Here is a 12,055-nt window from a genome sequence, read left to right on the forward strand (position 1 = left end):
TATTGCAGAGATGATAATTTTTCATACTGTTTTTGTTTGTAACTCATATACCTCTTGATACCACCAGTATACCAAATTCAATTCCAATAATTCAAAATATAACATCTCACACCATAAAGTTTAGTGACCATTTGTGTGCCTACCATAACTTGTAAATTGGAATGACCATGTCGAACGCCAGAGTCGCACACATTACTTTCAGATTTGCCGCTCTAATGATTGTGTGACGAATACATTTCATTGTTGTCTGGATTATTTTCATTCATATGTAGGGACTTTGTATAGCGTGTAAACTACCTCTTGACTAAACTAATATAAAAAGTATCACTCATGCGAGACCGATCTGTCAGCCTGAAGTCAGCAGCTAGTCGAGCTCATCGTCGTCTGACAATTCCTCGAAGCGTCCTGACTGCTGGGCGACCCGGACTGGATTCTCTGCAGAAATAATGCCGTTTGCTCTCAATCTAAGAAATGTTATGTCAGTATGGGACTTGAACAGGGTTCGAATGTCCACGCTCACCTTTCGAACAGTACATATAGTCGTTCAGCTTCTCGCTCCTTCTCCGCATCAGTCATCTCTGGGACATTTGGGGCTTGTTCTGAGTTGAGGAACTGGCCCGTGACGGGGTTGACAGGTTGAGCCTCCCCTTCGGCGTCCGCAAAGGCCTCCTGTGCACTGTTGGGAACCGGAAGCCCTCTGTTGTATAAAAACCCAGAGGCGAATCCAAAGCCGACGTTGTCCACAAATGTTGTGGCGTCCTTGTCCGACATGTCAAACAGAAGCTCCGAAATTGCCTCTCGGAGCTGCGGCGTGAGCGGGTTGGTCGAGTTGCGTAATAGCCACGACGCAATCGTAGTACCGCGACCTAGGACTTCCTTGCGATCGTCTGCCGTGGGTAGCAATGCTACTCTGATTGCCGTCTTGACTTCGCCTGGAGCATATTCGTGAATACCTCGAATGACGCCAATCAAGGCAGTAACATTGTTCTCGAGCTCCTCATCATTGTAAGCCTTACTTGATGACTTGAGAAGGTCGATGAGACGATCCGAAAACTGTCTGGGCTCGGCAGCAGGGTACAGTGAACTGTGAATGTCTGGGGAACCGAGGTCGAGATTCAAGAGAGCATTGATCAGGTTCACCACGGGTGCATCGAGGGGCTTTGGTCGAGTGTTTGAGTATGTTCCGGTGCAGAGGAGAGTGACGATAGGGGGGATGGCCTGAGTAAATGAAGAAGTCTTGTCTCTGCAATAGTGTGTGATGTTGAAAAGAAGCTTCAAAGTTTCAATCAAAGCCATGGCTTCCATGGGATCAGTAGGCGCCGCTCCGCTTGCGGCATGTTTGGCGTGTCGTTCCAGATTCTTGATAATGCTTTCGGCAATGTGGTGTTGGTCGATCAGATCTTGTAGATTAGCCTTGGCATACGTGGTAAGAAAGAGAATCCTCGAAACGAGGAACTCATCGTCTCGATTGTCATTCTTCAACTTGAGGCAAGCCTTTGCCTCAAATTTCAGGTCAATGAAGATTTGCCGTGTTTCTGCCTTCAGTAACAAGGCATTACACAGACATCGGAGAGCGTTTCTCGATGTTGTGCTCGAGGGGCTGTTGAACGCATGTCTAGCTAAAGTTTCTATGCCCTGTGCCACGTCAGTATTTCTTGCTTTAGAGGGAATGTCGAGAGGTTTACAGTCTTGGTGAAAATGGGCTCGGCGTTCCTTGGATCTCTCCCATAGATTTTGAGCTCCTCCAAGGCCGCATCACGTTCTACAGAACCTGTTATGAACTTGTCCAAATTTCCAAAGCGTATGATGATGCTTACGATGTGGGAGAAGACTGACAGTCTCGAGATCCTTGTTCAGTTTGTCGATGAGCTCGGTTACTGCGGCCAGCTTGGCTAAATAGAGGGTCAACTGGAGGACAGGCTCCTAACTCCGGACATGGGTAAATACCTGGCCCAGTCAAGGTGCCCATACTTTGTGCCATTTCCTTCTGGTATTCACTGGGCCTATCAAAGAAGTGAATCGGGCTACTTGGAGAATTTGGACCTAAAGAACCCAAAGACGAAGATGTGAACAATCGCTTGAGACCATGTGGTCTTTGGCGACAAATCTGTGCAGGCATTGTAAGTTGATTTGGCAAAAGAGAACAGGAGATGATATGTTCGAAAGAGCCACGAGACGAATGCTTAGGCTGCTAGAGGAGTTTTGTACGGCGTGGTGACTTGGAGAGACGCAGATGCAATCCCGATACATATATAGATATATATATGGGTGCACAAGGTCGGCAAGTCTAGTATCAATCATATTGTGTTCAAGCCACACTGCCTTGTGGCCGGAGGATAGAAAAGGGCTAAATTGACACCCGGCGGCAAGGGACTTCCAGAGCCGCCATTCTATGCTGGCATGGGATGGGTAATGTGTGCTCTGACTGACTGTATGAGATCTGACTAGTGAGGTGCTGGACGTAATTTCAGTAAGAAGTCCGATGCCCTCCAAATATTTATCAAATGCGGCCGACAGATCTTGAAAAAGTATGCCGGAGTATACGAATGAGAGCAAGAAGCTTGTGAAGCACTTGCGGAAATATATGTACGATACACCAGAAACTTATAGGCTCTGTCTGCTCAGACTGGGGTGATGCTTGCAATACCCCAACTGTGCGTGAAGTTGGAAGATTGAACGAGGAAGAAGAGAAATATACCAACTTACCTGGAATTGTTGAAGCCTGAAAGTAAAAGCTGGGCGCAAGGTCAGCGTTGGTATGATACAGACGGGCGTGAGACCGCAGCAAAAAGCTTAGTTTTGATTATGAAGATTCAGGTCGGATGGACATGCATCGATTGTGCAATGTAGGTATGGGGGATGGATGTACGGCAGTCCTGGCTGGGGTGACATGCATACGTACAAATGCAATCCAGCTTGATCCGGAGCCAAAGGGGGTTCAAAGTGGACAACTTGGATGAGGACCCCTCGATTGTCGAGCTAGTACTACATCGAGAATGTACACAGTACATGCAGTCTGCGCCTAAATACCGTCTCCGCGGCGTGGCATTCTTTTGTTAGGGCTTCAGTGCAGCGTGTCATGGACGTAGTAGATGCAAGCACTAAAAATGCACTTCGTACTGTATGATTATCGATGTTTGGTGGATGGATGGACCATGGTGGTGCACAAGGGAAGCTTGAACACTTTCAAACGACTGCATTACCCATGTACTCCGTAACTACATAGCAGACGCACCCCCAGACTGACGAGAACCACCTTAAAAGTCAGCAAACGCGCCGCGCTCGCATGCATAGGACGTGTAGTATCTTTTAGCGTGCCTTAAAAGCACTGACCCCGCCGCCCATGGGCGGGTGGTTGGCGAGGAAAAATCAATTAAGCAGGGGTCTAGCTTTTAGAACGCGCCGCGTTCACAGGGTCCCGGACGCGTTTCCTACTACTACCAAATGGATGTGATTTGATCCCGGAGCGGGTGACCAATTTGTCGAGTGCTTTCCGCGAACAGCCACTCTACTCAACCTCCTCTCAACTTTTCGTAATTGATGGTCTATTGAATACTGGCCTCCTTTGCATCTTCTCAGCCATTTACTTTTGAAAAGGTATATTTCGAGCGCCGTTCATTCCTTACCGCGTCTCGGAAGCTAGACTTGCACGCACTTATACAACCGCTAGACACCACATGTTCACTGGTCTCTGAAGGAGACTCTTGAGCGGTGGGCCTGCAAGTCCTTGAGGTGTCCGACCTTCAGTCATGGTACCGGACGTAGTTGTCACCAGTACTAGTCTGGAGACAATCCCTCCTCGACCGCCAACGCCCCCGCGAGAGAAGCCAACCGATCCTCACAAGCAGAACGAGAAACAGCTGCTCGCCCGCCCTTCCCTCGACCCAAGGCGGAGTCTCCAGACTCCTCCGGATTACTCGCCATATTCCTCAGACTTGTCCAACCCGACCTCCCGGAGGACACGCAAAAAGGTTGGCTTTTCAAGCCAGGCAGACTATTCCGACGCTCCGTCTGGCCGGTGTATTGCAGGCACACCTGCTTCTACCGTCTCCACGGCCAGTCCAGCACAACCGCTCAAGTCCATCCTCAAACCCTCACCTCCAACCATCTCCAATCCTCTTGATCCCTCTGCCGGGACAGATGAAGCGACAAGAAATGCTACCATCACCACAATGCTCGAGTCCACTACAAAACAACTTGCGGGGGCTGACCGAGCCTCCAAGCTCGACGCATACTCGATGCTTGTACGGGCCCTCAAGACCTCGAATAACTTGCCGGATCGAATCGCCCTACAGGATAAGATGGGTCTCTTCACTCAATTCATCCAACGGGATTTGACCATGGTTCATGAAGAGAGTAAAGAGCTCGATTCATCGCTCTCCAATCATGCATCGACACTTCTCATCACCTTTCTCAACTTTCCCGCCATCGCTTCTTCGATATCCAACGATTTCAGAGTCTTCATCATCGATCATTGTATCCGCTCTTTTGATAATGCCACTGTGCCCAAGGATGTTGTAAGACATCTGATGCAGGTGGTTGCCTCGCAAGATTTTCCTCCAAAGGTCATGACATCTGACCGTGTCGGTCGATTGGTCTCATCTCTCCATCGCATTGAAGAGCACATGAAAGGAAAAAGCATAATCATGTCTCGTATTCTCATATACAGGAGATTGATTAAACAGTCCAAGCCGCACATGGTGGTACACTCGGATTGGCTGCTCGATCTTTTCACTGATCTGTTGAGCAGCATCAAAGAGATTCGGGCCTCAGCCATTGCTCTCGGATTGGAAGCTAGCTTCTCCATAGCCAAGGAGAAGCAACTATCGAGGCGTGTCATGGAGATCTTGGAGCTTGCAATCGACGAGACAAAGTACATCCAGTACTACGCTGGGCGGCTCAAGACCATGCTCAAGTCGAAAGATAAGAATGAATGCATGGTGGTGCCACAAATATGGAGCGTCATAATACTGCTCATGAGGTGTCCTGTCACCAAATGGGACTTCTTTGGCCCGTGGCTTGAGATCATGCAGCTGTGCTTCAATCATGCCGATCTCCAGACCAAACTCGAAGCAAATTATGCTTGGAACCGTCTGGTATACTGCATGCAGCTCAATGATCAGTCTTTTGCCAAAATCATTGCAACCATTCGCCAGCCCTATGAAAGTCAGTTGAGGCGAAAGAAGTTGAGTGATGAGCTGCGCAAGGTTGTCATTGGCAGTCTCTGTAATTTATATTACTACTCCTTCAAACCCAACACCAGCTCGGATCATATCAGCAACTTTTGGGACTCTTGTGTTCCTCAGTTGATGGCTGCCATGGTGAGCCCGGCTACAAACTCAAAGAAAACAACGCAAACGCAGTCTGCTTGGCCAGACCAGTTGCCTCAAGCTATTCAGATTATGGCAGCATTGTTAAATTCGACAACGCCGAGGATTTGGAAGGAAGATCGTATCGCAGATTCACCTCTGGTCAAATTCGCTGAGCTACCTGCTCTGGATCCGAAATGGGTCCGACGGAACGCTTCCAAGGTCTTTTCTGTCCTCGAACCCATGTTGACCAAGACGTTCTTGGACCTCGCAGACCCGACGTCGGCTACAGCTAGGCTCTGGCGGTCCCTAGTCAATTCTGTGGCATTAGCTGCAAGCAAGGAAATCAAAGTCTCGTCGGACACAGCTGTATTCATGGCGCATGCTTTCACCTTTCTTCTGCGAATCTGGTCCCACGGACTCTCGGGCCTCACCACTGAAGACCAAAGCTGGAGTCGCTTCTATGACGCGGTTGCTACGTTGGTCAATGAGCTCATTGGTTCTCTAGGTATTCTACCTTTCACGGAAAGGCAGCTCTCCATTGGAAACCAGAATACTTTCCTCCCGGTGGCCACCCCGTCACATCGTGCCGGAAAATCTCAAGGAATGACTCGAACGCCACTGCTCCATCTTTTCTCTATTCTGTCGTCGCTCCCGGGTGGTGCCCCTGACGACGAAAGTCTCCTAGACCTCCTCCGAACAATCTTCACTCCCCTCATATCGACGAAACCACCAAAGGCTCGAGTCGAACTTGGCCGTGAGCTCATGGACTGCATGCCCATGGGTACCCTATCACCTTTTGGGCCTTGGATCTTCGTTTCTGAGATCTTCGAGTCATCGGTCGAAGTGTGCCAAACGAGTGAGTCAACACTCAGCGCCGGCAGCCAGCCTCCTGTCGGACCAGAGTATCGGGAATTCGTCAAACACCTCGAAAGAGGCCTACGCTCGACACCAAAGCTTCCACGGGAAAACTGGCTATCACTGTACAACTTCATTGCGAGCCAGACTATCGAGGAAACGGGAGAGGCCGGCTGCGCAATTGCTCTCATTGAACCCATGGCCAAGTGTGTGTTGGATCTCTTGGGAAACAAACCGAGTTCTGGACACACGATTTACCTCTTTCTATCTGGGATCGGCCTGATATCGGATGCGCGATATCCAAGAGACAAGGCCGCCATTGATGCCGCTCGGCGTAGGCTTTGGGGAACATCCATATCTGGATCGCGATCAGCTACCTTTGATCCTTTCGATCATTTGTACAAGCTCATCAATCACCTTCTTGTTGATTCCTACCAACACTATCAAGAACGAAACAGTAGTGGAGTTGTGGCACCATTACTGAACGAAGTCGCCACTTTCCTCGCAAAGTGCAACAAGCTCTTGGTGTTCAAGTCTTTGGTGCACCTGCAAACCGGCATTGGACTTTGGATCCAGGACAAAGAAGTGCGATATAGCAGCCGACAATCCCCTCACGTATCTGATGCTGTATGTCATTTCACAAAATTTGTTGTAGCTGTTGCTAATTGAGAACTTAGGTCAAATCCCTCTGGAACTGTATTCGCAACATTTTCATCCTGGCTGATAATCTGGACCAAGTACAACTTGACACCATCGAACCCCTCCTATGTTCGGCCTTTGAGAGCAGGCACAAGCATATCGTCAACGGTGTCGCTGTCATGTGGAACCAGGCATTCTGCGAAGCCGAGGAGGTCATCTATCCAGAAAAACTGAAGGCAACCCTGTTGTCACTTCGCCCTCATGTCGACATTGTACTTCCTGGGATTGATGTTTCTAGTCTCGAGTCCAGCGGCCTGCAGCCCCAGTTCATTGACTCCCAAGATGAGACTGACGCTGCTGTCTCGTCAATCACGCCAGCCCATAAAGCTACACCACCAATTGATCGCCGTTTGTCATCGAGACGTTCAAAGTCCAATACTCCAACGCCAATCCAACTTTCCGTAGCGAACCACCGATCGGTACAGAGTACACCCACCAGTGCTCTTACCAAGACCAGGCGTGGTGCAGCGGCAAGACTGCGGCACGATGATTCTCAGATTCAATTTGCTGCCATTGAATCTTCATCTCCTATCCGAATTAATGATGAGTCCCAAGTATTGACCGAACGGCAGAAGGAGATCAAAGAGCGACAACGGAACACTGCTGCCCTCTTCCCAGAGATGCGGTCAAGTGGTGAAGTACCAAGTAAAAAGCAGCAAGAAATTGATCAGGATGACGGTCCAGACGAGTCACAGAATGAGAAGATTGTCACTCCCAAGTCACATCGCAGTTTTGAAGACTATGTCTCATCAACTCCGACCCCGCGACGCGGACAGGCTTCTCTCATTGATGAAAATGATCAGGAAATGACGGATGATATCCCCTCTTCGCCCCCCGATCCTCGACGCTATCCGCTTGTCCCGGAAATTATCCAAGCACAGTCTAGCAGCAGCAGTGTTTTGGATGAATGGCAGTTCACGTCGTCCCCGATTTCTGGCTCACCTCGGATTGATCAGACAATCGCCTCAGTTCGACAGGTGAAGAATAATCATGCGAATCAGCAGTCTTTGGTGGATAACTCGCGCATGTTGGGCATTGAGAAAGCTGCGCCAATTGTATCTGATGATGACTGCGACCATGCCGACATTGAAGATGAGGGCTCTGATGCTCCAATGATTGATAACGACCCCGTGGGGCCCGTGTTGTCGGACAATCATCAAAAGGCCTCAACGCCGCCTAACGCACGCAGCATCAAGGTTCAAGAGACACCAAAATCGGACCATGAAGTTTTCGTCGATGCACTGACGAGCCCTGAACCACAAACACCTCGAGCTCAGCGAGCGTTGGCCAGGGCTGCACAAGCCGCAGCTGTGCAGACGGAAAAGGCAGTCTCATATCAAAACCCATCTTTCGACGCCAGCGATGTTGATGAACGCAGTCTTCTGCGACTTGTTGTCGAGCTCGACTCGCGCAAGTGTTCACCACTCCCTGATGGTCCTGAGAGAAGACTGCTGAAAGCTTCTCATGCAGGGCTCTCTGACGAACGAGGTGGCTCTCCAGTGCTGGATTGCATAACAGTCAGCGCTGATGCGGACGAATCGAGAAAATCAGATGACTCTAGACTCGAGGCGACCTCTTCAGTTATACCTTCAACGCCGTTTGAGGCTAGCTCGTCACGCGATGCTGGTCGCAAATTCAAGAGAAAGCGAAAGCGAACGAGCGACACATCTGAAGAGGCGAACAGTAGGAAACGCAGATCAAGCCAGGACAACAAGCGGGGCGCTGGAGCGGTGCCTAGCAGCCAACTTACGCAGGCCAATGATAGTAAGCCTTCAATGCCTTCTACCATGGCTGGAATAGTAGCTGACACCGAATCTAGGCGCTTCGTTGGAGTTATTCGAGACTTCTGGTGGAGAACGACAAACAAGCTCCTCGCAAGAATCTTTTGCAAATAGGGATGACGAAACGACAGAGGTACCGCTTGCGTATACGCATGGGGATGTCGATACGTCAATAGATGAACTTGAGGCTGTAAACCTGCAAATTGTGCAGGAAGCCTCGCAGAATACAGACCAGGGAGCTGCAGCAGAGCTGGAGACGATGGGGCCTGTACCTGCGGCCATGGAAATTGAGACTAGCACAGATGGGCAGAATGAGGGAGTGGTGGCAGAGAGAGATTTCGAAGATGCGGTTAAGGCCGTCTCGGTGGACCAAGTGGAAGTTCCCAAAGCAACATTTGAACTGTCACCCATGGAGAAAATTATGGAGGCCCTGAAAGCTGGTCTCACAGAACTACGAACAGCCACCCTGACCCGAGATGAGGTCAACAAGGTGGAGGATATGTTCATGGATATGAAAAGGGAGCTATACGGTGCTGAGCTTCGAGGACGCAAATGAAGAACAAGAGACGAGGAGGGAAGTATGCATTGTCACATGAATCAGCAAGAGAAGGGTATACTGTAAAAAGTCACGACCGGGGCATCATATTCTGTATATCAAGGACGGATACCACATTGGCAAGGAGTTATGGTTTTGCATGCTCAAGATGTCGTTTTTTCACTCATGGGTTTTCTTTATTTGTTGGAATGGAATGCATAGAAAGGGGTCATGATGAAACCCTACTGATATGACAATTGCTTCACGTACACTGCAGGCATTTGCCACGTCCAGGTCCGGATCACAATAATCAAGGCGACAGAAGGAATGAAGTGAGCTTTTACATGCAGGAGATTGAGAGTCAAGTATGGATCATTCAAGCAGCTATGCATGGGAAGAAGTCAGAGCACAGCATAACTATCATGCCATGGCCATCATGACTGATTACAGCTTGATACCACTGATTCATTCGCCATAAATTCTCAGTAAAATTTATGCCTCTGTTTGAAATGGCCCTGCGCCCTGCCAACAGGAACACTGACATAGTCGTCATCTTGAAAATCATGTGCATACTGCTCGCAAACCACTCAGTTCCAGCATCTCGCATATAATGGGTGTTGAAGAAGGGAATCAATGCGCATAGGTATACCTCAAGGCGCCAAAAGAGTATTAAATTTACCAGGTACCTGCCTACTACCTTGTATGGTATATTCACGGACGCGCTAGCATTGGGTTAGGAAATGCTTATTTGCTAGTACGTAAATTGATCAATAGCATGAACTTTGAACTGTCCAAGCGCAAGCTATCTCCGTGACGCAGTGAGAAGGCCCAACCAACTGTTCTTGTGTGTGGCAGTAGAGTCGCACTTCAACGTCTTGTCTTTGTGGTTCGGAAGTTATGATTAGTCAAGTACAGAAATCTATAGATGATGATGATTTATTCATTTCTCGAGGAACGAGTCATCGAGTGTTGCTTTTCCAATTGTCCAAGACGTTCTCAACTGCATTGCATACATGCACAGTATCTACCTATGCTTTCTAGCGTACCCCGCTACTGCTCTTGTGGAATCCTCGAGCTGTTTGAGCAGATCAAACTCAACCATACATACGCTCGGTTGCGCAAGGGGGTTATTTATTTGCATAATCCATTGACCTCAATTGAGAGTTCGATTGTCTCGGAGATATTCCAGCTTTTATAATGTTCCGAGACTTGAGTAGAGACCTGCATTACTAAACATCCGGTCCCGTTTGATCAGCTCATCTGAACTCGATTCAAAGAGAAAAAAAAAGGCATTCCCTTGCCAACCACACATCATATCGTCTACTAAAAGAGAACTAACTAACTACCGGACAAGCAACAACGGGGCCCCTCCCGCCACACACCTCACCCCGCCGAACCTCAAACAACACCAAAACCCCACCATCGTCACAGCTGCGCCAGAGAGCTCAAGTTTGGCGAACAAAAGCACCTACCTAGTGCCAAAACCCAGATAACTTTGCCCGCCAAACAACAAAAAAAGCCACATACTTACTTCATACTTTCCGTCTATTGCAACTCTGTTCCTTGGAGCTTGCTTGTGCCGCCGATCCAACCACTTCCGCACGCCCGAACTCACCGAGCCACAAAGTCGACGTCAAGTTTTAGTAATAACAAGACAATTATCTACTTGCCCAACATGGTCGACCGTCCTAACAAGCCCGCCGCTCTAGCGACCACGCCTGGTCTGCCTCCTTCCGCCCAGGTCAACATTACTCACGACAACAGCCGTGTCAACGCCGTGCTTCCCTCTGGAGAGAGTATCGAGGTTCTATTGTACGGTGCCACAGTCCTGAGCTGGAAGGATCGCGCCGGCAACGAGCGACTCTGGCTGTCCGAGGGTGCCAAGCTTGACGGCAGCAAGGCCGTGAGGGGCGGTATTCCCTTGGTCTTCCCCGTAAGCTTGCAATTCCTCTCTACAATGACTCCGGATCGCCTTTGATTCTGTAGAAGTTACAAGAGAACAAATCTCTGCCAAAGTAAATGTACTGATCATTTGTTGTTTGCGCAACACAGGTCTTCGGCACAGCTCCCAACCACGCCGCCACCTCCAAGCTCCCGCAGCACGGTTTCGCCCGCAACTCGACCTGGGAATTCCTGGGCTCATCAACCTCTGAGTCGACCGGAAAGTCGGACAATTCTGTCAAGCTCGACTTTGGCCTGAGCCAGAACAACCTCAGCGAGGAGTCCAAGAAGCTGTGGCCATATGCCTTCTCCCTGCAGTACAGCGTTACCCTCACCAGTGACAATCTCGCGACCGGACTGGTCGTGACCAACCAAGGCGACCAGCCTTTCGAGGCCCAAGTTCTCCTCCACACCTACCTGCGCGTCAACGACATCTCCAAGGTCACTGTCACCGGCCTCGAGGATTCCGAGTACGTGGACAAGGTGGCCGGAACCCCCAACCCGGTGAAGCAGTCCGGCTCCATCACCATTTCCGGCGAGGTCGACCGCGTCTACACCCCGAGCAAGGGTCCCTCTGAGCCCGTCGTCGTCAGCGAGGGCGGCGAGGCCAAGTACAGCGTCGTCCGCGACAACCTTGAGGACGTTGTCGTCTGGAACCCCTGGATCGACAAGGCCAACAGCATCGGCGACTTTGAGCCCAAGGACGGCTACAAGAACATGATTTGCGTCGAGGCTGGCGCCGTCAAGGGCTGGCAGAAGCTCGAGGCTGGCGATGCCTTTGAGGGTGCTCAGGTTATTTCTGTTTGACTTGAAAAGTCGCCTGGCAGAAGTCTCAGACTTTGAGTGCACATGGTGATGGTCTCGGTTGGCACAATTTGCATTTGAAGGTTGACGGATATGTTTGCTCCCTACACGGCCGTAGAAACCCTGAT

At 49.8% G+C, this 12,055-nt stretch overlaps 3 protein-coding genes across 3 annotated transcripts; 2 read left to right on the forward strand and 1 right to left on the reverse strand.

Moving 5' to 3' along the window:
• Nucleotides 1-364: 364 nt before the first annotated feature.
• PFICI_07145 (uncharacterized protein) lies at nt 365-2,119 on the reverse strand (the record flags this gene model as incomplete). Its single annotated transcript, XM_007835726.1, has 5 exons — nt 365-464; nt 521-1,635; nt 1,686-1,762; nt 1,818-1,892; nt 1,948-2,119. The coding sequence occupies 5 exons, from the start codon at nt 2,117-2,119 to the stop codon at nt 365-367; spliced, it is 1,539 nt and encodes a 512-aa protein (XP_007833917.1).
• A 1,630-nt stretch (nt 2,120-3,749) lies between these two features.
• PFICI_07146 (uncharacterized protein) lies at nt 3,750-9,203 on the forward strand (the record flags this gene model as incomplete). Its single annotated transcript, XM_007835727.1, has 3 exons — nt 3,750-6,794; nt 6,845-8,630; nt 8,686-9,203. 3 exons carry the CDS (start codon nt 3,750-3,752, stop codon nt 9,201-9,203), a joined length of 5,349 nt encoding a protein of 1,782 aa, XP_007833918.1.
• Nucleotides 9,204-10,857: 1,654 nt separating this feature from the next.
• PFICI_07147 (uncharacterized protein) lies at nt 10,858-11,930 on the forward strand (the record flags this gene model as incomplete). The annotated part of the gene is made up of 2 exons (XM_007835728.1): nt 10,858-11,115; nt 11,235-11,930. 2 exons carry the CDS (start codon nt 10,858-10,860, stop codon nt 11,928-11,930), a joined length of 954 nt encoding a protein of 317 aa, XP_007833919.1.
• Nucleotides 11,931-12,055: the final 125 nt, after the last annotated feature.

This window comes from Pestalotiopsis fici, assembly GCF_000516985.1.
Source record: "Pestalotiopsis fici W106-1 unplaced genomic scaffold PFICI_Scf_4, whole genome shotgun sequence".
In the NCBI taxonomy this organism is placed as follows: Eukaryota; Fungi; Ascomycota; class Sordariomycetes; order Amphisphaeriales; family Sporocadaceae; genus Pestalotiopsis; species Pestalotiopsis fici.